Genomic DNA, 22,963 nt, shown 5'->3' on the forward strand with positions numbered 1-22,963 from the left:
AGGTCTAGGCAGGCCTGGGGAGGCTTGACTGTCCCCCCCCCCGCCCCCACCCAAGGCCTCTGCTGAAAGACTGAGTGGGCTCTGGATTATCCAGTTGCCATCACTGGTGTCAGCAAAGCTCATCCAGACTGATTTCTATGGGTTTCTTGAGGTGGGCATTAAAATGTGGTTAAGCACTCAACTCTTGATTTCAGCTCAGGTTGTGATCTCATGGTTGCTGACAGTGCAGAGCCTGCTTGGGATTCTCTCTCTCCCTCTCTTTCTGCCTCTCCCCTGCTCATGCACACTCTCTCTCTCTCTTTCAAAATAAAAAAATAAAAATAAAATGTGTCTGAACTACAGGTTGTCTTGGTATGGAATGATCTGGGAACACCCTACCCCAAATAGTCTTGTGTCTCTGAAGTCCTGTGTTTGGAACCAGGACTTGCTGGGCAAAGCAGGGGAGCATGGTTCATGCCTGGCAACTCCCAAGGCAGAGCCCGTACCCACCAGTAGCAGTTGTAGAAAAACTCCTTTAACACATCATAGGGAGGGACTCTCCAGTACTAAAAATGGTCCAAAACATGGAATGAATGGGTTGTCTTTGACAAGAATGAGTCCCTGTCATTGAAATGTTTGTGTACATGCTTGATGGAGCCAGAGGAACACAGACGATTTGTGATCATGACCAACACTTGACATTAAGGAGTTTACCAAGTGTTATTATATACATCATTTTTGTTCATCTTCATAACCCTTCTAGGGAATGGTATGAGCACATTCAACTTTTGTGAGTGAGCTCATTGAGGTTCAGGTCAGTAACAGGATTTGTCCTAGATGGGTTGAGTGGGCAGGATCGACCCGGAAGACATGCTTCTTCCAAACCCACTATGATACCAACTCTTCTCTCCTAGAAGCCTCCTTTGGCTGCTAGTTGGGAGGCCTCAGTTCTGATCCTTTTTCTGCAGCCTGTTGAGTGTGGGCCTTTACCTTTTCTGAGCTAGCGTCCCCTCCCCTGGAAAGGAAGAGGGAAGAGGGAGGAGACAGGGCAAGTGCTTTGTGAACTGTCACTTGCTACTTCATGTGTGAGGGATGAGTATTTCTACTTAAGGCCACCATTAAAATGTAGATGCCCTGTCTACATTCTGGGCACATAAGAACATAGGCTCAGGTTGGAAGAAGCCTCTCCCAAGAGGACAGTCCATGGTGGGCAGGGTGAAGTTAAGATCAGAGAGGGATTGTATGCAGGTGTGGAAGGTTCTAGAGGACAGGGGCCTCCTCCTGTGTTTAACTCTGTACCTGATTGGTGTTACCTGCATGGTCAGTCTTTATGGGATCACTTGGACTCTTGTACCCACAAGATGGTTTACCATGGGTAACAAGGGCCTCCTGAAAAAGCCTTCAGTCCTGTGGTTATACCCTTCAAAAGATCCCTGCTCTGTTCCCCACAACCAAGAGTTCAGCTCTGTGTGTTTGGGAAGGTCGCTTAACACCTCTGGCCTCATCTATAAAACAAAGGAGGTAAAAAACCAAACAGTTCATTTGTAAGCCCCCTTCAGTGTGATTCTCACCACCAATGAGTTTATAATTTTAGTTGCTCTGTTTTCCCTGATACCAATATCTCAAGTCATTCCCCCCCCCCCAACTATTTTCCTGCCCCTCACATTTTGTTTCTCGGCCTCTCAGTTCTCCCTCAACAACCCAGGGGCTTCCCTGTGGCTAATGATTTTACCTCCCAAAATTTTAGATCCAAGAGGGCACTTCAGGAAGCATCTAATCTGGTCCTGCAGCTTTACCCTGGAATTCAGGGCCCCTGAAAAGTGTTTTGGGAGTTCTGTAAACATCGAAGCATTTTCTGCCAAACAAGGCAGAAATAAACCTCCTCCTGAAACCAGGCTATCACTTTTAACAGTTTGAAATATTCATGCTCAAGACTTTGTTGGAAACACATTCCTATCCCCTAATCTCTTCACTTTTTTGGATGAGAAAACTGAGGTCGCCACAGGTGAGGTGACTTGGCCAAGTTATCGAAGGATCATTGTGGCCTTTGAGTTAAATGTGATTCAAAAGAATTACATGCTATAGATTTTGTATGTGTATGTAAGGAGTGAGAAAATTCTGGGTCGCCAGAAGGAAAGAGTAGAAGTGGGTGCCTCTGGAGGCTCTCGAGGCCCTGGCGGTGGACATAAGGCCCACACTGCCCTCCTGCCTGAGCCCTGTGGGAGGGGAAGGGCCTCAGGGCTCGCTCCCCTCACCTAGCCTGTTCTGGGCCACAGAGCACTTTCTGGGTTCTGCTGTACTCTCTCCCTTCTGCCTCAAGTCTGTGGTGAAGCTGTGGAGAAGGGGGTTGCTGTTCTTTTTTTCTGACTTCCTGTGTGCTTCAGAAACCAATGAAAGAAGAACAAAACGCAGAAAGGGTTGAGGACCGTTATGCCAAACATAGACTTATACCCGCCTTGGGGGGAACTGGATTCATGACTTTTATTAATGAGAGCCCAGGATTGTGACTTCTCCACTCCCTACTGGGCTGCTAGAGAACACGCTTGGGGCTGAAGTAGGTAGTGGGGACCTCGTTATTTTCAGGCTTGGGTCAAATATATCTATACAGGTAGCCAAAGCGATTTTTGAGAACTATTCATCCTTGAAGCCAAACCCATCAGAAAGGAAAACTTCATTACCTCTCTACTATGACTGTTTTAATTCCTCTGTGTCTCCTTTTCTGCATACAACCTAGTTACAACCACAGCAGTGTATTTGTGTAGTGAGGAGGCATATGATCTTTGTGGAGTTTTTACATTAAATTTGATTATATATGCCAAGTAGTCTCCTTAGCAATGACCTTTCCAGGCAGACAGGAACCAATGTATGAGTGCAGCTCTGTAGCTCAGTGAGAAGGACAGAGCTATGGGAAAACACCCTACATTTCTTTTCCTTTTTTTTGAATCACTCATTGCTGAGCCCATAAACTCCGATTCACAGGGCCTCCTACTCAAATATTGCCCCACAGCAGACCCTACGTGTTCATTCTTTCCTGGCCTCGTCTGGCCACCTGGCTTAGTTTCTATGCCCCACTTTGGATCCATGAGAACTTTCCCTTCCATAGCTCTTTTAAAAGTGTCGAACAGTAACTTTGCCAACCTTCAGGCTCAGACAATTTGGGGTTGGATTTTCCCTTTGTGTTTTGTTTTGTTGTTCTAACCAGGGAAGAAAAAGATCCTGCACCAGTTCGAGCAGGGGCTGGAAAGATTGTGGAAACAGGGCTCTAAGCTGGGGGGTTTCTCACCTCTGCGCTCAGGAGCCTGACCTCAGACCACCGTGGCTGGCGTTTTTAAAAAGAGTTCCCCCCAATTTTCTGAGCTCTGAATAAATGAAACCACCTGCTTCTTCTCTTTCTGTCCATTTCCCAATAATGGGCTTGGGTAACAAAATACTGAAACAGAAACCACTACTGTGCTCTGAAATAAGATACTCAGAGTCACCCAGAAAGGGCCTGCGTGTGAGAATTGACTGCAATGCTGTGAGACCCATCGCTGTACTGAATATTTGTCAAACCCGTCCTGGTAGGGAGAGGCCTACAGCCAGGGAATCGAGAGATCTGGGTTCCAGCCAAGAATCCCCACACACTGTTGTTTCTCTGAAGCTCAGTTCTCACCAGAGAGACAGGGTCCAAACCGGCTGTCCCCCCCACCCCCCACTGCCCTTGGGCTTGTATCAGAATCACCAGGGATGTCAGTTAAACATATAGAAGGCTGGACCCAGCCCTAGAGGTCTCCACTCACTAGGGTGGGACTGAGCTTTGCATTGTATGCATATACTTAGATCTAGATTGTTACAGAAAAATTATTCAGACACTTGTTACAGATGGTAAGGCAGACTTTATTCAGGAGGACTACAACAATGGGGTTTTGCAGTAGGGGAAAGAAATTGAAATAAAGCAAGAAAAAATAGGCATTTATAGCTAAGGAGCAGTGTAGGGATCAGTGGATGGAAAATTGTGAAGAGGGCAGAGTAATTTTTTTTTAAGTTTATTTATTTATTTTGAGAGAGAGCAGAGGAGAGGCAGAGAGAGAGAATTTCAAGTAGGCTCTGTGCTGTCAGTGTGGAGCCCCAAGCAGGTCTCAAATTCATGACCTGTGAGATCATGACCTGAGCCAAAACCAAGAGTCAGACGCTTAACCAACTGAGCCACCCAGGCGCCCCAGGGTTAGGGTGATTCTTTATGTAAATGGACCTAACAGGATTCCTGTTGAAGGCTGACCAGAGCCATCAAATATTACCTAGTGGATGGGGATGGGGTGGGGGGCAGGAGATTTGATCAGATATCAAGAGTAATCAGCTATAGAAGGTGGGGAATACTGGCTAAGCCTACCTAGCAGTATTCTTGCTAAAGATGGACTCCTTGAGGATAGAGGTAGAAGCTGAAGCTCAGGTCTAGTTGAGCAGTGGACCCAAAGGAACCCAACTGAAATCTGATCAAGGAGAGAGTCTTTGTCAATATATATACTGACATATGTGTACACAGCCAGGGTGAGGAAGCCATGGGACCAGGTGCTATTTGAGACATGTTTCAGATCCAACAGTCTACTTTTTTAATAATTATAATCCAGAATCTCAAAGCACAGTACCCTGGGAGTGTCTGGGGGCCAAGCAAGGCCTCCTTCACGGCCAGCCCTGGCCCCCACATCACTGCAGGGTGTAGGGGTAAAGAGACCTCACCTGGCACCCATCTGGGCTCTGCCTGAGCCACAGCTCTGCTCTCTACTTGCTGTATGACCTTCGGGAGGTCACTCTGCTCAGCCTCACCTCCTTCATCTGTAGGATGAATGAGAACAGTACCTACTACCTTTTAGGTGTGTTATTAGGGTTGATTGAACCGACTCAGTGTGCACATGAGGTGCTGGCCCAGGAAGGTCCAGGGAAGTGCTCTGCGTTAACTGCTGTTAGTTCCCGGAAGTGAGCCCTTGGTGGGCATGCACAGGGGGAGGGAGGAAGGGGACACATACTCAGGGTCTCAGGGCTGGAGAAGGAATCGGGGTCTTAGGTACACAGGTGCTGCCAATGCTCTGCTCTCTTAAGAGGACTGTCTACGGTTGAAGGTAACATTCTGTAGTCCCGGGGTTCTCTTGGCAGGTATATTATCTCTCTACCCTATTCACCCCTAATCCTGATTGTGGAGAGGATCCAGAAATCTGGATTTCCAGGGACTGTCTGCCCTCTAGTCTAGCTTTGGGGCCGGGAGATTGGCCACTCTCTGAGCTATGCACAGAGCACAGAAAGGAGGACCGTGTTGCGGGGGGAGGTAGAGATGGACAATGGAAAGAGGGCTGCCTTCTATCTGTAGGGAAGCCACTGATTTTTTTTATACATATTTAACCAGTTTAACAGTAAAAGAACTTAATATCTTTTATCTATATGTCATTCTAAATGTAGATATATTTTTACGTCATTATAATCAGCATGTAAGCTTCATTCCCTGTCACTTAACATTTTTATACTAAGATTTTCATGCATCACCACTGCTTATACTTTAATCATAGAGTTTGTCATCATCGATATTGCCTAGAACCCCCCTAAGCATTGCTCTGAGGATTTCGTTCTGATTTTACTCTCTCACTGTTATAAATCACACAGGTATGAACATCTTTGTGCAAATGCTCTGTGATCTCCCCTTTTAGATATATGGGATTCGTTTCCCCAAGTTGGGTGACCAGGTCAGTACACTGAGTTGCTTTATATTTGACCAGCTCGGCTTCAGAAAGCCAGTTCTCAATCAACTCTGCCAGTTGTGACTGTTTCATTTCAAGGCCATAAACATAAGACTTTATTATTTTTCTCCAGGTTTCTTGACTTAGTTAATAGATTTGTAGTGCTACCTCAAAGCTGTTTTTATTAGCATTTTTACCTGCCCAGGATTTCTCCAACTATTTTTAATTTCCTCAAGTATTTTCACACACAGGTGGCATCCTGCTTGCCTGACGGGGCATCTAAATAGCTCTTCTATCCAATTCGCAGGAAAATGAAAGCTGATTGCTACAGGGTACAGATGGGGGCCATGGTCATGTTTAATGGTTTTGATTTGTGTTTATATAAAGCAAATTTGTATACTGGATTTGTGAAGAGGAGCAGACTGGGGATTGGCAGGTGGAGAGGCTTGTTCGCGAAGATGTTTTAGCTGTTTTCAAGGTGGTCATAGACGAGGGGACAACTGTTGGAACTGGCTTTGTACTTTCTTGTGGGAAGAAAAGTGGGGGCGTTTTCTTTGTATTATTGATTTTTTTCCTGTTTATCAAATGTACCATAAGAGATGACAAAGAAATAAAAGTTTACATCGCCATCATCATTATGCATGTTAATATATCCAAGGCTGCTGTTCCTTGGCTGGTGTTCTAGTTCCTGGCTAGAAACTAGTGAGCTTACATGGAAGTTTTTGTTTGAGCAGAATACTGGGGCCACACAGAAAAGCAGTGTTCATCTGAGCTATCCTCTCTGCGTGTGTGGAGACAAAGCCCAGAGTGGGGCGGTGGGGGGATGGGGGGGGGGCTTGCTGAATGGATTTGAGCTGTAAGCACAAACTTGAATTTGTTGGGTTAAAGTGGGAAATCTGAGGGGCGCCTGGGTGGCTCAGTTGGTTAAGCGTCCAACTCTTGGTTTCAGCTCAGGTCATGATCTCCTGGTTCCTGTGCTGACAGCACTGAGCCTGGTTGGGATTCTCTCATTCTCTCTGACCCTGCCCCCCTCTCTCTCTCTAAGTAAATAAATAAACTTTAAAAAAGATGGGAAATCTGAGTTCTGGTCCTGCCTGTGCCACTTAACAAAGGCAAGCTGCTCAGTCACTTTTTCTCCTCCTCCAAATGGGAAGGACACCTGCTTTGGGAAATAATCAACAAGATAGCAAGAGTGCAGATACTCTGGAAAGTGTGTGGTCCTGCAAATGTAAAGACCCTCTTCCCTCCTGTCTCTCTGTTGCAGTTTTTCAATCCTTGACTTGGATGAGCAAGTAGGGTCTGCCTGTTGCATGACCGGCCCTATAACCATTTGAAACCAGCAATGCTGTCCTCACTTCCCAGGACTCCACTCTCCCTTCTCTCCTGCATCATATGACAGAGCCCCCAGGGTCCCAGGGCTCTGCATATCCTCCCCCTAGAATGCAGCCCCTCAAACCCCCCGGCTGCCTGGGCCAGCAGTGCTGTTGATGTGGTCATGTCTACGCAGAGCCCCAGGGAAAGTCACCACTCTTGTTTTAGGGATTTTCTAGTAGCCCCAAAATGCATTGATCTTTTTGGCAGCCATGTCACAGTGACTAACAGTGAGCTCACAGATAACTTAAACCCCATTTTTTTAACCCGTGCTGTTGCTAAACTACATCTTCCTCATCCCAGCTTGGGGAAGATTATTTTTTTATCTTCGTGAAGAACTTCACATTTATCCCATTTCACCAGTTGTGTTTCATTACACTTGGCATGTCTTACCAACCTATGCAGATTTCAGGGGTCCTTTGTGGCCTGAAATTAAAGTCCAAATGTCTCCCACTCCTGTGCTTAACTTGGAGCTTCTTGTTTGATAACCACAAACTCCTTAATGTCAAATTAAAAGGTGTGAACAAGGGCCAATTAAAATAGCAGTCGGTCCCCAAGTGAATATAGACACTGGATCCTCGGTTGGTGGAGAAACCATTTGACAGGTTATGAATTCACCTGCTTGTCATCTGCCCTCCTTATTAACCTCTTTTTTTTTTTAACGTTTATTTATTTTTGAGACAGAGAGAGACAGAGCATGAACGGGGGAGGGTCAGAGAGAGGGAGACACAGAATCTGAAACAGGCTCCAGGCTCTGAGCCATCAGCACAGAGCCCGACGCGGGGCTCAAACTCACGAACCGCGAGATCATGACCTGAGCCGAAGTCGGATGTTTAACCGACCGAGCCACCCAGGCGCCCCCTCATTAACCTCTTAAGAAAATGGGGGAAACCCAGTCAAATACCCAACTGAAGCACTGACTGGTCACAGTGCCAAATTTCCCTGCTCAACAGCCAACTCTGTAACGCACACAGACAGGGAAAGGAGATTCGCTGGAGTGGAAGGCTGGGAGAAAAGGAAAAAGTTGAGATCATGCCTCAAAGTGGAGAAGCTGGAGAAGAATTTAGTTTCAGGTTAGAGATGACAAAGAATGTGGTTTTGAAAGCTACACCCTTTAAGAGGTTGGACAGTAACAGAAGCCCCTTGGAGGGAAACACACATCTGAAAACCCTGTGCTTCTGTGCACCTTGTATATTGCTATCTCCGGGTGCCGGTGGTGAGGCTGCAGGGCCAGACCCCGAGGGTCGAGGGTCAGAAGCAGCTGGAGGCAAGTCCTGTGAAGTCTGACTCTGAAATCTGCACACCCCTCACCCCCGCCGCGTCTGTCCGAACCACTGTCCAGGCAGTGGTGTGCCGGAACCAGCTCTCACAAGCTGACAGCACCCATTCCTCCCCTAATCCACTTTCAGCAAAGCCACATGGGCAACTGGCAATCAGCCATGGAAGCATTTACACCGGGGAAATTGGCAAATGCTACCAATCAGGTCACCTTTTCGCTGCATTACCAGTTCTGAAACGCTTACCCGGGCCTCATCCAGACTGCTCTGCTGCCTCCCAGCTCACACCTGTGCTTCGTCCTGTGAGCAGCATCATATAAATATACATATTTTAACGTGTATTTATTTGGGGGGGGAGGGGGAGAGAGAGGAGGGCAGAGGATCCCGAAGCAGGCTCTGCACCGCCAGCAAGCAAGGCTCAAACCCACAAACCATGAGAGCATGACCTGAGCCGATGTCAGACGCCTAACCGACTGAGCCACCCGGGCGCCCCCAGAATTATATATTTTAAATAAAAATCTGCTTCTCCACAGGGCAAAGTTCAAATTCTTTAGCACGTTGCCACCATCTCCTCTCATTTCCCAACACCCTCACCACCCTCCTCACCAGCCCTGCGTTATGTAATGCGGTTTCCCGATCGTCCTGAGATCCTGGGGCCCCCATAGGCAAGTGGTCTTCTGGGCTCCTCAAGCGGACAAGCATGGACCCCTGTCAGATCCCATATCACGCTGTGCCTAGTTTGTGTTTATCTCTTTCCTCTTGACCAGATTATGAATCTCTGCTGGACAGGGACCCTCTTCCTTCTTCTGGAGCCTGGCATGGCCCCGAAAACATAGGAAGGCAGAAATGGGGGGAGGAGCAGAAGGGAAGACCAGGAGAGGGGAGGGAGGAAGGAAGGAAAGGTGGGGGAGGGGGAAGGGAGGATGGGGAGGAGGGAAGGGGAAGGGAGGAAGGAGAGACAAAAGTAGCCACAGCCACTCATGAACTGGCCTACAAGGAGCAAGGTTGGGGAAAGCAGTGGAGCCCAGAGGCCACACAGGAGGTAAGCAGAATCTGCCTAGCTCTAGGGATCAAAGTCCTTGAACTAGTGAAAAGAACAGTAAGGGAGACAGGGTCATGAGTCTCTGTTGCACCCCTCCATCCCCCCAGCTGACAGCCAGCCCCACATCAGCGGGCCTCTGGGCTGGCAGGTGCTGGCAACAGAATGATCCCAAGTGGGTGATGTGTGGGGGGACGGCGAGCTGCAAATGTGTAGAGCCTCAAGAAATGCTTTTTGAATTACATTGAATTATAGCTGGGGATAATCACAACCTTTCTGGTTCCTTCCTTAGAGAGGTGACGGGGAGGGATGCTTGGAGCTGAGGGGAAGGGATTAACCAAGTAACTGATTGGGCGGTCCCAGAGTGGGCACGGCGCTGGCCCCTCGGGAACCGGGGCTGAAAGGGCCTAGGCTCGGAGGGGGGGAGTGTGCTGCGTGGCACCAGCGGGGCCCGACTTGCCCAGAAATGCAGGCCTGGCTCCCTGAGACTGCAAGGTCACTGCCAATTAGTTAAGCGGCTGCTCTCCGCAGGCCTTTGCAGAGGAAAGGCATGTGTTCCCCATTCCGTTGATGTGGAAACAGCAAGAGGAAGTGACTCAGAGACAGAGTGGAAATAAAGCGTGTGTCTCATGACATTCTGGCTTCTGCTAGATCCAAGGGGCTTATGTTGTGACTGTCTCCCATGAGGCTTCCTTCCATGCTTCTGTGGTGTTGTCAGGACAGACGATGGCCCTACGTGCGTGCAAAGAGTGGGAGGTAGGGGTGATCCCTTCAGGTGGGCAGGTGGCTGGAGGAAGGTGGGTGTTGGCGAAAAGGCAGCCTCAGAGCAGTGGAGACAGAAGGGGCTGATCCTGGACTCACTAGGCCAGGCTAATGTTTTACAAGGAGAGACTGGTATTGGGTTTCTGATCCTGTCTTCTGCCAAGTCACAGGCACTTAAAAAATACATGTGCCAGGGAGTTTACAGAGGTAACCTCTGATTCTCCAGAAAATTCTGCAGGATAGGTAGTGTCAGCCTCATAAAACAAGAGAGGAAACTGAAGCTTAGCAAGGTGACCTTGTTCAGATCACGCAGCTGGTAAATGGCAGAGACTTAAGGCCACCATGTTGCCCGACTCTGAAGTGCATTGTGAGTAATGCCCCAGACTTAAATGGCATGACAGCCTCAAGGACATGAGTTTTAAGCCTAGATCTGATGAGTCAGGTGAGTGTGCCTTCTCCCTGATATCATGCAATGGTCTCTCTCCATGCTCCCTCAGATCACGGGCAGAACTTTCAATCCTCGAGAGAAGGATTTTACCCTCAGGACTCCCAGCAGTCGCTCTGACATCTGGTTCTCTGAGAAGCCAAGCTCAATGTCATTCGCCAAAGACTATCCTTGTCACTTGATGAATAAACGAGCATTGGAAAACCAACAAAGGTAGAAAGGCATAATGTTAGAATAAAAGACAGCTCTTCAAAAATAATCCATTGGGCTTTATGATGGATTCTCTAGAGGGTCCTAATTTTTCCCATTTTGCCATGGGCACTGGCATCAAAGGCCATCACCTGCTCCTGGCCACCTACCTGCTCCTGCTTGGGAACTCCAACCCCTCTGGACTGATGTCTTCAGGCCTCAGAGCCAGTTGGTGGCAGAGCTGGCTACTACCCCCTAAGCATGGTGGTGGCAGGACATGACGCCAGCCCTCTAGTCTTTGGCAGGTGACGTTGAAGCTTGGCCTCTCAGAGAACCAGACGTGAGAGTGGATGCTGAGAGTCCTGAGGGTAAAATGCATAGTCTCGAGGATTAGAAGTCCTGCCCATGATCTGAGGGAGCATGGAGTGGGGACCGTTAGTCGGAACAGTGGCATGATGTCAGAGAGAAGGTGCACACATCTGACTCATTTGACCCTGGGTTTAAAACTCATGTGCTTGGAGGCGCCTGGGTGGCTCAGTCGGTTGAGCGACCGACTTCGGCTCAGGTCATGATCTCACAGTTTGTGAGTTTGAGCCCCGTGTCGGGCTCTGTGCTGACAGCTCAGAGTCTGGACCCTGCTTCTGATTCTGTGTCTCCCTCTCTCTCTGCCCCTCCACCACTCATGCTCTGTCTCTCTCTGTCTCAAAATTAAATAAACATTAAAAAAAAAAAAACTCATGTGCTTGGAGCTGCCATGCCATGCAAGTCTGGGGCATTACTCACAATGGACTTCAGAGTGAGGCAACATGGTGGCCTTAAGTGTTTGCCGCTTACCAGCTGTATGATCTGGACAAGGTCATCTCACTAGGCCTCAGTTTCCCTTTTGGGGGGTATGAAGCTATCATTACCCATCCTGCAGAATTTTCTGGAGAATCAGAGATCACCTACATAAATTCCTGGCACACAGTATGTGTCCAATAAAGACGTACGGTTCCACTCCAACGTCTTCAAGGGCAACGTTGTATTTTTCTGTGATGCTGATGCCTGTGACCCTGTCAGCTTCCCCTGCCATGAACACAGCCCTGGGCACAGTGGTAACCCAGAGGCTCTGAAGGGATTTAAACCCTGCTTCAGGACCCCATCCTTTCAGCAGGTGAATGTTTTGCCATTCAGGAAGAGTATCATTAATTTTCTTCCTGACGACTTCAGGGACTCAGAGATTATGCAGGTTCCCGTACTACCCTTTACAGGTTTGGGCCAAGGCATTCTTTTAGCCAATCAAAACCTTTCCTGTTTTAATTTGAGCGCATTTCCTTGTGTTTGTTATTCTTTGACTTGGATTTGGGCAGATCTGGGTTGGGAGGCACGCTGGAGGCCGTGATGGCTCAGGTCCAGAGTTTCCGCGGGTGCCAGAGGACCTTCTCTCCTCTCACACTGCTCACAGGGGCTGGGGCAGGGATGAGATGCAGGGAGGGATTACCAGGCTGGGGGGAGGGGGCCAGGTCTTGACTGGAAGAAGGGACGACACTTTTGGCTCACAGGTTGAGAGTCAAAGGATTTAAGGATCATCAAAATACAGAGACAAGCTAGTGATGAGAAATTCAAGTAATCAGGCAAGAGCTGGAGAAATAGACAAGTTCAGTTGTCAGAAACAGGGGAGCTACAGTCAGTGGGTTACTCTCATATCTCCCAACTCTGTGTTCAGTGACACATGTTGGTGGCTTGAAATCAGCCATAGTGGGAATATTTACACCATGGAAATTGGCCAATGCTGCAAATCTGAATTTACACACACACACACACACACACACACACACACACACACCTCTCCCCAAGAGCCTTTGGAAGGGGGAACAAGATATGGGGACTACAGATAGTCAGACAAGGTTTTGGGAAATAGGCAAGTGATAACCATGATGATAAAGCCTTTCATCTGCACTCAGCTTTATTGCTTATGATGAATTTTCATTTACATGTTTGCACTTTGTCCTCACAAACTTTCTATAAGGCAAACAGAGCAGGGAGCATTACCCCCATTTTATAGGTGAGGAAAAGGAGGCCAAGAGAGGTTAAGGAGCTTGCCCAGGGTTTTAGAACTGGCCAGAAAATGAGCTGGAACTGACAAGAAGAGAAACTCGCACGTGATGTTGAGAGCTATGTTCTCCAAGACCCTGAAGGCAGGTGGCTGACGATTCCTTACATCACACCTTTCAGTTACTCTGCTTCAGGGAGTTTTGGGGGGATCCCTTGGCAGTCCATTGCAGATCAGCGCTGACAGATGGGAGTTTGGGGTGCCCTTGAGGAAGTTTCCATGTGTCAGTGGAGATGTGGTACCACCTTTCCGGGCCTGCGTCTTTTGACCAAACACGTGAGTCCCCTCCGGGGACTCTCACAACTGAGACCAAGCTTGGGGAGGTGATGCTCCCTAAGCTGGAGGACATCAGGATCCTTCACAGACTGAGGATATTCAATGCCAAGTTGACACATTCCTCCTCACATGGAGTTTGTGCCAACGTCAGTAATATCAAGAGATACTACCTTTTTCAAAGGCAGATGGGAAAGTGCGAAAAACTTTGTACTTGAATTCAGATCTGCTCTGGGATCCAAGTTTGCTACTCAACAAGCAGGAATCCTTGACCAGATGGCTTAAAAATTTCTCATGTTTTCTCATCTCTAAAATGGGCATACTCATCCATGCCCATCTCCAAGGAGATGCTTAAGTATAAAGCACTTACATTCTTGGAAAAATATCTGGAGGATACTGCTGCAAAGGATTAAAGGCAGACCTGCAGGACCTAGCTCCAGCTGAAGGGAGAAGTAGATCCTGAGTGACTGAAAAGGTTTTGCAGAAGCATTTCAACAAGAGCCATGTTGACCACTAGAAATGATGGCTCCTAAACCAAAGGCCTGGAAAAACTGATGAAGATAAGAAACCAGGGTCCTCGAGGCATGTTGGTGGTGGCCAATGCATCAGTCTGGGTGGACTGTGTTCAGTCAGATGTAGACTATGAATGTTTCTCTTTGCTCAGGGCAGAGGTGGAGGCTGGCTCCTGAATGGGCTGGTCACTGCCCAGTCAGTCTGGGTAATGGGGGTCAACTATCAAGCTGTGGTTTCTCATCATTCCATTTTTTTCTGAATAGACTTTGTTATTTTTTTTTTTTTGGCACAGTTTTATGTTCACAGCAAAACTGAGAGGAAGGGGCAGAGATTTCCCATATACCCCCACCCACACTCATGCACAGCCTCCCCCACTATGGCTGTCCCCCCACCAGAGTGGTACGTTTACTACGACAGGCTTCACATCACCACCACCCCCAGCATCCATAATTTACGTTAGGGTTCACTCTTGACGTTATACACTCCATGAGTTTGGACAAATGTATAATGGTAGATATCCATCATTATAATATCACACAGAGTGTCTGCAGTGCCTTAAAAATCCTCTGTATTCCGCCTGTACATCTCTTCTTTCCCCCAGCCCCTGGCGGCCACTGATCTTTCTACTGTCTCTGTAGTTTTGCCTTTTGCAGAATGGCATATAGTGGAAATCAAACAGTGTGTACCCTTTTCAGATGGGCTTCTTTCAGTTAGATGCATTTAAGTTTCCTCCCCGTCTCCTTGTGGCTTGATAGAGCCTATCTTTTTAGCACTGAATAATATCCCATCGTCTGGATGTACCACAGATTATTTACCCATTCACCTACTGAAGGCCATCTTGGTTGCTTCTGAGTTTTGGTGTTATGAATAAAGCTGCTATAAACATCCATGTGTAGGTTTTTGTGTGGACATAAGTTTTCAACTCCTTTGGGTAAATACTAAGGAGCACTATTGCTGGATCGTATGGTAAGAATATGTTTAGTTTTGTAAGAAACCGTCCAACTGTCTTCCAAAGTTTGCACCAACAATGAACGAGAGTTCCTTTTGCTCCGTGTCCTGATCACATGCTTCCAGCCTCTTGGCTGCTCCAATTTAAAAGCACCACATTTCATTGACTGATGGCAGCTGCATACATTTGATTTTTTTTTATGTTTATTTATTAGTTTTGAGAAAGAGAGAGACAGAGCACAAGCGGGGGAGGGGCAGAGGGAGCCGGAGACACAGAATGCAGAGCAGGCTCCAGACTCTGAGCTGTCACACAGAGCCCGAGGCGGGGCTCGAGCTCACAACCAAGGAGACCATGACCTGAGCCATGGCGGTCTAATCCCTTCCTCACCAAGCACCTCCCCCCCACCGCCCACCGCCAGACTTGCCCTGGCCTCTGTCCCATGCAAAGATTTCTAACTCACCTGCTCTATCTCTGCCCCTTGTTCTGCCTGTCAGAACCTCTCCTCTGCTTCACTCTTAACTTCAGCCAATGGCTCACAGAATATGTGAAAATGGGGGTGCCCGGGTTGCACCAGATCTTTTGCATTTTACTGACATGCTATTTCTACTTGGCTATCCTCTCTCCAATTCTTCCCCCATGTTGCAGGGAGTCCCTGGGGCATCCCCTGTGTGCTCACTGGCACCAGCACCCTTTGGATGAGAGTGCTGTCTGGGCCAGGGGGCATCTCCTGAAAGGCAGCCCACCCCCTTCATCGTGGACGCCCGGAAGCCAGGCGTTGTGACCTACAGATGTGGGCATAGCCCTTCTCCCCAGCTCGGAATCCATGTCCCCACTAGGCAACATGACAGCACTGATTGTGCCCCTGGTTTCCAAACAGCTTCTGGAATACAGGCCCTTTGACTTCCATCCAGTCCACGGGGATGGACGCCGTGTGCCACTCCATTTCCTTCTTACCCCAACACCTATTTTACAAAACTGCATCATGAAGCCCCTACCTGAACACTAGTCTACACGAATAGATACCCAGTGGTCATGGGGCCCCTGGCTCAATAGACACAGCATTTCCTGAATCTGGGACCTGTTATGTGTATGCCTAGTGCTGTGTGTGTGTGTGTCTCCATGACTAGAGTGTATGCTCTTTAGGGGCACACCTTCCCTCCTCTTCATATCCTGTAGCAGATCTGTCATTGTCCCATCTAATAGCCCCTTGGGCCTTGACATTCCAGTATTCTCCTGCTTACTTCTGCCTACCAACATTTGCATCTTTTTGCCTGCGACTTTCTCTGGCTCCCGAGTCCGCTCTGCCCTTGTGTAGAACTGGCTGGCAATGCTAGGAATGACGTCTGTAAGAAAAGGTGTATAAAAAAAAAAAAAGAGGTTAGAGTGGGAGAGAACCAAACCATAAGAGACTCTTAAAAACTGAGAACAAACTGAGGGTTGATGGGGGATGGGAGGGAGGGGAGGGTGGATGATGAGTATTGAAGAGGGCATCTTTTGGGATGAGCACTGAGTGTTGTATGGAAACCAATTTGACAATAAATTTCATATATTAAAAAAAAAAGAAAGAAAAGGTGTATAAATACCCCCAATCCTCCTCCCTGCCCTCCATTGGTGGAGCAGGTCCGCAGCACATCTACGGCATGTCCCAGCTCCCAGAGTCCCCAGCAGGACTGCACTGCAGCTGCCTTAGTGACAACTCCATTGAAAACCCTCCTTTGGCTGTCTTCCCTTCCCTACCATGCATTTCCCACTCCCTCAAAGGGCTTCCCAGGGTTGCCTCTCAAGCTATTTCCTATGGACACTTTGTTGAGAGTATGGGGGAAACGGAGGTTCATGCACAGCACATACCAGAGTATTGGCACACAGGACATGTTCAGTGGATATTTATTGAAAAATAGCACAGGGACACCTGGGTGGCTCAGTCAGTAAAGCATCTGACTTCAGTTCAGGTCATGATCTCATGGTTCATGAGTTTGAGCCTCGCGCTCTGTCCCACAGCTTCATATCCTCCATCCCCTGGCTCTCTGCACCCCCCCTCATTCTCTCTCCCTCTCTCTCAAAATTATAAATAAATAAACATTTAAAAAAAGGAAAATGGCATGGATACTTCTAGAATATACATACTAGCCTCTAAAATAAAGGAGACTGGATATTCTTTTCTCCTTCTGTCTTGTCTCAAATTCTGGCTGCCCTTGAGGACTGAGACTGGTGTTCTGCCCATTGTCTGGCCACCCCTGATGGAAGGGACATGCCCTGCTTTTCCCTCATCCTCACAGCATCTCCTTTGTGCCCTCATGATACACACTGGCTACTTAAAAAAGGGACAAGTCCTTGAAGCCAATGACTGTCAACATCTTCCCTGCTAGTGTCCAGCACTGTGTGAATGGATTACCATGACTTTGGTTCCGCTTCTAAAATCCTGCCTCCACATTTGTGTTTTCACATTGCCAGTTCCATTCTTTTGCCCCCAACTGCTGGTCTAAAAACGTCCCCCTAGAATTACAGTGTCTTGTTAGAGGGGAGATAATTTTTCTGTAAGAATTAGTTCAGAATGAGAGCTAAGGTTAGTCGAGAAAGGTGGCTCCCGGCCCAGGCTAAATGTTAGAAAAATCCTTGGAAACTTAAAAATGCCAGGTCTCCCCACAGGCCAACTCAGTGGCCATCTCTGGGCACAGAGCCGGATTTAGGCTTTCTTAAAAGCTTCCCAGGGGATGCTAATGCGGAGCCAAGGTTGACACCACCAGCCTGCAGATAAAACTTGCATTGTTTCCTTGGGGTGTTCGTGCTTTAGAGCAATGAGAAGTAAACCCTATAGGGTTGTGTTGGATCAAGAGGACAGGAGCTATTTTGCAGGGACTCAGAGAGAGCTCAAGATTCCTAGGATTCTCACAGTCTATGGAAGTGTTGACCAAACTGTCATCCAAACTGGGCTGGATCTTCTAGGGTCCCAGCCCAGCCCTCTCCCACCTGGCAGAGGACCTCCCACATTGAGCTGTGGGAGTGCTATTCCTCTTGAATTCTCCTGTGTGCAATGAACCATGTGCTGTATGATGAGTTCCTGTGGGACTGAGGCCTCCTGCCCAGGAAGTTCAGGTTGGCAGCTGCGGGTGGGGGCAGACAATGCCATCAGCTCATGGACAGGCCCCCCACCTGGGCCCTTTCCTGCCTTCTCCATTGAGGCTCCCTCCGGGCCACCCATTCTCCGATTCTGCTTCTTCTCTTGTCCCTGTTTCTCTCCTGCTATTTTCTACTGTCTCGCTCTTTGCTTTTTCTGCTCAGCTGTGCCTTGGAACCATGCTGTGGCCGCCTCCTCCCGCAGCTGTGCTTGCAAAATGTGGGCCTCTTGCCTGGAGTCAGTGTGGGAGGAGAAATGTGATGGAGAGAGGGGCTTCTAGAAGAGAATGCTCTCAGCCCGGGAACTCAAGGTCCCGGGGTTTTATACCCGGATGTTGATGCAAACTGCTCCTTTGTGTTTCAGCTTCCCCCAGTCAATAAAGCTGGATGCCTTTAAGGGGAGTTTTTGAGAATGGGAGCAAGTGTGGTTTGCTGGGTCCTGGAGCTTGGTGAGTGCCCTCCCTGGGGCATGAGGCATGGGGGCCTACTCGGACTCATTTTGGGGCTGTCCCTCTGCTGTCTCCACAGGACTGAGATGTGCCGGTCCTAGCTGCCGCCTGAGAGAATGTCTGGGGTGTCCGAGCCCCTGAGCCGAGTGAAGGTGGGCACGTTACGTCGGCCTGAAGGCCCCCCAGAGCCCATGGTGGTGGTGCCAGTAGATGTGGAAAAGGAAGACGTGCGGATCCTCAAGGTGTGCTTCTATAGTAACAGCTTCAACACCGGGAAGAACTTCAAGTTGGTTAAATGCACTGTGCAGACAGAGATCCAGGTAAGTGTGGCGGGCTCTATCCAATTGTCTGCCTCTGGTCTGTCTGTCCCCTTCCAGGGCAGCTGAACAGCCCTCCTTCAGCCTAGCAGGCTCTCCTGTGTCCACTCTCTGGGATGGGGACACCAGGAGAGACACTCTCAGCCTGTAGCACCAGCTCCCCTCCCTGGGGGTCTGCAACCAAGTTCACTGGGGGGACAGATTTTATAGTCTTCATTTGAACCCAAGATCATTTGCCTTATCTTTAATTCATCTCATTTCAACTTATTGAAGATTTATCACATTTGAAGCCCTGCAAGGGACATAAGAGCCTCCACCCTCAAGGAGTATACACTCTGACATAATTGGGGTTAGAGACACATGCAAGTGATGACATTGAAAATTGAACAAAAATGGTGTAAGACATATGCTTAGCGTTTAGAGAAAGGAGGTTGGAGGATGATAATGAACTACAGACGCCCTAGACCAGGTGGATGGTCGTCAGGCCCTTTCTAAGACAAGGCTTCAATTGGCTCATTCTCATCCAGGGTCATGGAGCCTGTTTTGCAGGTGTGGGTGCCCACCATCATCCAGGCACCTAGATGCCAGGAAGCCAGTTTACCTTAAGCAGATGTATAAGAACTTGTTGTCAAAGGCAGACCTACAGTACACTAATTTTAAACACATGCATTTATAGAACAATTACTTTGTACAGCCTATATCCATCCCTCAACACACATTATCTCATTGAATCCTCCCAAGAACCCCATGAGATAGATACACTGAGGATATCCCTTTTCACTGCCCAGTGTATCCCTTTCTGATGATGCAAAAGAAAGCCAGATTGGTTTTCAAAATGTGCCTTGGTGGGTTTGTCATTTGAACAAAGGAAACACAGGACTTTGGGGAAAACTAACCAGCTTTGAGAAAGCTGGATGAACTCCTTCCAATCCCTTCATCCCCGATCCTTCCCCTGTCCCAAAAGTCAGTATCCCCCAAACTCAGTGTCTCTTCTAGTTGGTGCTGGAAGCAGCCACTCCACATTTTTCTCCTTACCTGCCTTCTGTCTATTACAGCACAAGCTATGTTTCAACACACCAGAGCAGAATGTAATTGATTGAGTCACTGCCTTGGCCAGTTAGCACAGTTGATCACGGTTCAGTTATTCCCTGTGCTCCCTGTAACTGATTTGAAAGTGCCTTGTTTGCTCATCTTATGGTTCCAGAAATGTAGGTAGTGTTGTGTCCTCAGAATAAGCGCTGGGTACCTTCTTCCAGGGAGATGTTTTCATATCTCCTTAACTACCTGCTTCTTGAGACTTCCTTTGGGTATATTATCTTTGCAGTTGGCTGATGTCATCCACTGTGGGTTTTACTAGTTTAATTTTCAGAAGTTAACCTGCCCTCTGAGTTTGGAGGGGGTGGGGCACCTCCTTGCCCTTTACACTGAAAACCTAAGAGCATCTGATTGGTCTAGATTAGGACTTGTTCTACGGAGTTATAGTGAAAAGGGACACCAAAAGATAGGTACTTTCCAACAGTAGGGAAGAGCAAGAACAAAAGCAGGAAGGCTGCTAAATAGTGAGTAGTTCAGTTGGGGTAATATGTGTAATATTTTGAAAAGTGTCAAAGTTAAGATCAGAAAGGAAAGTTGATGGCAGTTAAGGGAGGGCTTAGAATGTCAGGCTGAGAAATTTGGACTTGGACAGGCACTAGGGAGAAACACAAAGTTTTTAAGCAAGAGAGGAGCTATCCTGGAGCTGATGATGTGCTGAGTGCATAAGGAAAAAAAAAAAATATATATATATATATATATATAGTGGGACTATAGAAAAGAAAATGGGACCCAAGCCTAAGAAGAATGGCTAGTACTCAAGGCATTATCTGGGTGTGAGAGCAAAGGTAAAGAAGAACAAAGAAAGAAGTGATGGCCTTCTAGGAATTTATGTCCAAGCCTTAGATTTGCCTATTTCCAATCTGCCCTGCAGGTAAAATGGCACCTGCTTATTGCAAACAGCCATGGCTTTAAAGCCAATTTGGGGCGCCTGGGAGGCTCAGTCGGTTGAGCATCCGACTTTGGCTCAGGTCATGATCTCGTGGTTTGTGAGTCGAGCCCCACGTTGAGCTCTGTGCTGATGCCTCAGAGCCTGGAGCTTGCTTTGGATTCTGTGTCTCCGTCTCTCTCTGTCCCTCCCCTGCTCATGCTCTGTCTCTCTCTGTCTCAAAAATAAATAAAACATTAAAAAAAAATTTTTTTTAAGCCAACTAGAGCCTGAGCCAGATACGAGTCCACCTTTATAGGTTATATGACCTTAGGCCCAATACTTAACCAACCTGACTTCAGTCTCCTCACTTGGGGATTATGCCCACCTTAGTCTTGTAAGAACTGAAGTGGTATATGAGAAAAACCTATCAGACAGTAGGAGCTCAATCATTGGAAGCTACTGATTAAGTGAATATTAGGTCATTTCCCCCACTCAGAAGTCCAAGGATTTTTAATTGCTCATAGAATAAAGTTCAAATTGTCTTCTTTTAATGTTTATCCACTTCCCTGTCCTATTTTCAAAGAGAGAAGTAAGATGGCCAGATTGGTGTTTTCGAACAGTATATAATATCCTGCAAGATGTTAAGAAGTATGTCCAGGAGAAGGGGTTTTATGGTCAAAGAAGTCTGGGAAATCCTTGGTTAAACAATTCCAAATAGATTCTTTGTGACAGGACTTCCCAGAACCTTAAATATGCTGATATGTGTGGTAAATCACTAAAAAAGGGCCACAGAGGAGATGTTTTCATAACTAAGTCATTTCTTATTTGCCTAAGAAACCCTTCCTTTAAAAGGTGGGCCACTAGTTCTCTGGAAAATAATTTGGGGATATGTTTTCCCTCAACTCTGATAGCAGCACAAAAAGGGCAGGAGAGAGGAAAGGCTGGGGACATGGATTAGGGAGCTGTGGCCATAGTGCAAGTGGGAAATGATGAGGACCTGAACTAAGGGAGTGACATTGGAGCAAAGACAAGTCAACACATCTGAGTACATCTAAGGAGGCAGAGTTAAGAGAATTTGATGATTAACTGGATGTAGGGAGGGAGAGAAAGGAAGGAGACAAGAATGACTCATGCGTTTGCTTGGTTAACTGAATAGGTGTCAGAGCCCTTCATTGAGATACCAACGGAGACAGGAAGGTTATGTTCTGAGATTTCAGCTTTATATGTGTTGTGTTTGAAGTGTTTATGAAACGCCCCCATGGAGGAACATGGGCCTGGAGCTGGGGAGGGAGGAAGGACCCAGAGAGAAGGATTTTGGAGTCATAATGCAATGGGTAGGTATGATGTGAATGGATGGGATCACCCACAGAGAGTGAGTAGAGCAAATGAGGAAGAGTTATAATCAGGAAACCCTGGGAAAGCAACTTCTAAGAGGCTGATAGAGAAAAAGGGTTAGATGAAGGAAAAAGAAGAATTATCCAGAGAAAGATGAAGAGAACCAAGAGATTAGGCAGGGGATACAAAGGTGGAGGAAACTTTGAGGAAAGAGTGGTTAGCAATCTCAGACACTCAGAAAGGTCAAGTCAGATAAGGCTAAAAATAAGTTTGTTGGCTTCAGTAACAGTGACCATGTTCTTTTGCTGGGCAATTTCAGTGGAAAGATGGAGGCAGAAGCCTTTGTGAAGTTAATGGGAGAGTGGAGACAGTGAGTATAACCAATATTTCAGAGGGGTTTTGACCATGGAGGGAAGGAAAGAGGAGAAGGCAAGAGGAACAGTGTTATCGACAGAGGGAACAGCGTATTTCCAGCACAGATATATCAGCAGAGGATAGGAGACGCAAGAATGAAGAAGAGGGAGGTGTCAAGAACGCCATCTCTGATTCAGGTAGACAGGACCTGGAAGGTCCTGAAGTAGGAAGGTATATGGCAGGTTTGAGGCTAAGAGATGTCCAAGGCTGGCTATTTAAACTATGCTAAAATTTTTTGGTTTCATCTCATCTTTTGTGTGAGGCCACTGATTTAGTAGTTTAAACATATGAATGGCATGAGATTGCATTTTTAAAAGATCACTTGAGTTACATAGTGGAAAATATGTTGGAAGAAGGCAAGAATGGTTGTGGGGAGATGTTAGGTGGCTATTGAAGTGACCCATAGGAGAGATGATGATAACTTAGATTAGGAGTATAGCCATGAAGGTAACAATGATGACAGTCATGGTGACGATATGTTGATGGTAATGGTGGTGGTGGTGATGGTGGTGGTGATGGTTGCGGTGATGATATTGAGGTGATGGTGGTGATGATGATAGTGTTGATGATGATGGTGATGATGGTGGTGATGATTATAATTGTGGTGGTGATGATACCAGCTAACACTTTTGAAAGGACATCATATGTATTATGTTACTGACTTCTCAAAGGAACTCTATGAAGCACATACTATTATTATCTCCATTTTGTATATAACGAAACAAGGTGCCGAGTAGTTAAGCAAATTGCTAGCAAGTAGCAGAGCCTGTTTTCAAA

At 47.3% G+C, this 22,963-nt stretch overlaps 1 protein-coding gene across 6 annotated transcripts in view; it reads left to right on the forward strand.

Moving 5' to 3' along the window:
* The window catches only part of PTK2B (protein tyrosine kinase 2 beta), a 124,221-nt gene that overhangs the window by 45,220 nt on the left and 56,038 nt on the right, over window positions 1-22,963 (forward strand). For 4 of the 6 annotated variants that reach the window (XM_007097095.3, XM_007097097.3, XM_007097098.3 and 1 more), the window contains exon 2: window positions 18,237-18,477. In XM_007097095.3, coding sequence (XP_007097157.1) covers window positions 18,274-18,477 — 204 coding nt within the window. In that variant the 5' untranslated portion in view covers window positions 18,237-18,273. Of the gene's footprint in view, window positions 1-9,289; window positions 9,375-18,236; window positions 18,478-22,963 lie in introns of those variants that run through there. The other 2 variants (XM_007097096.3, XM_007097100.3) reach the window with 2 other exon arrangements.

Source organism: Panthera tigris, chromosome B1, assembly GCF_018350195.1.
Source record: "Panthera tigris isolate Pti1 chromosome B1, P.tigris_Pti1_mat1.1, whole genome shotgun sequence".
NCBI lineage: Eukaryota > Metazoa > Chordata > Mammalia > Carnivora > Felidae > Panthera > Panthera tigris.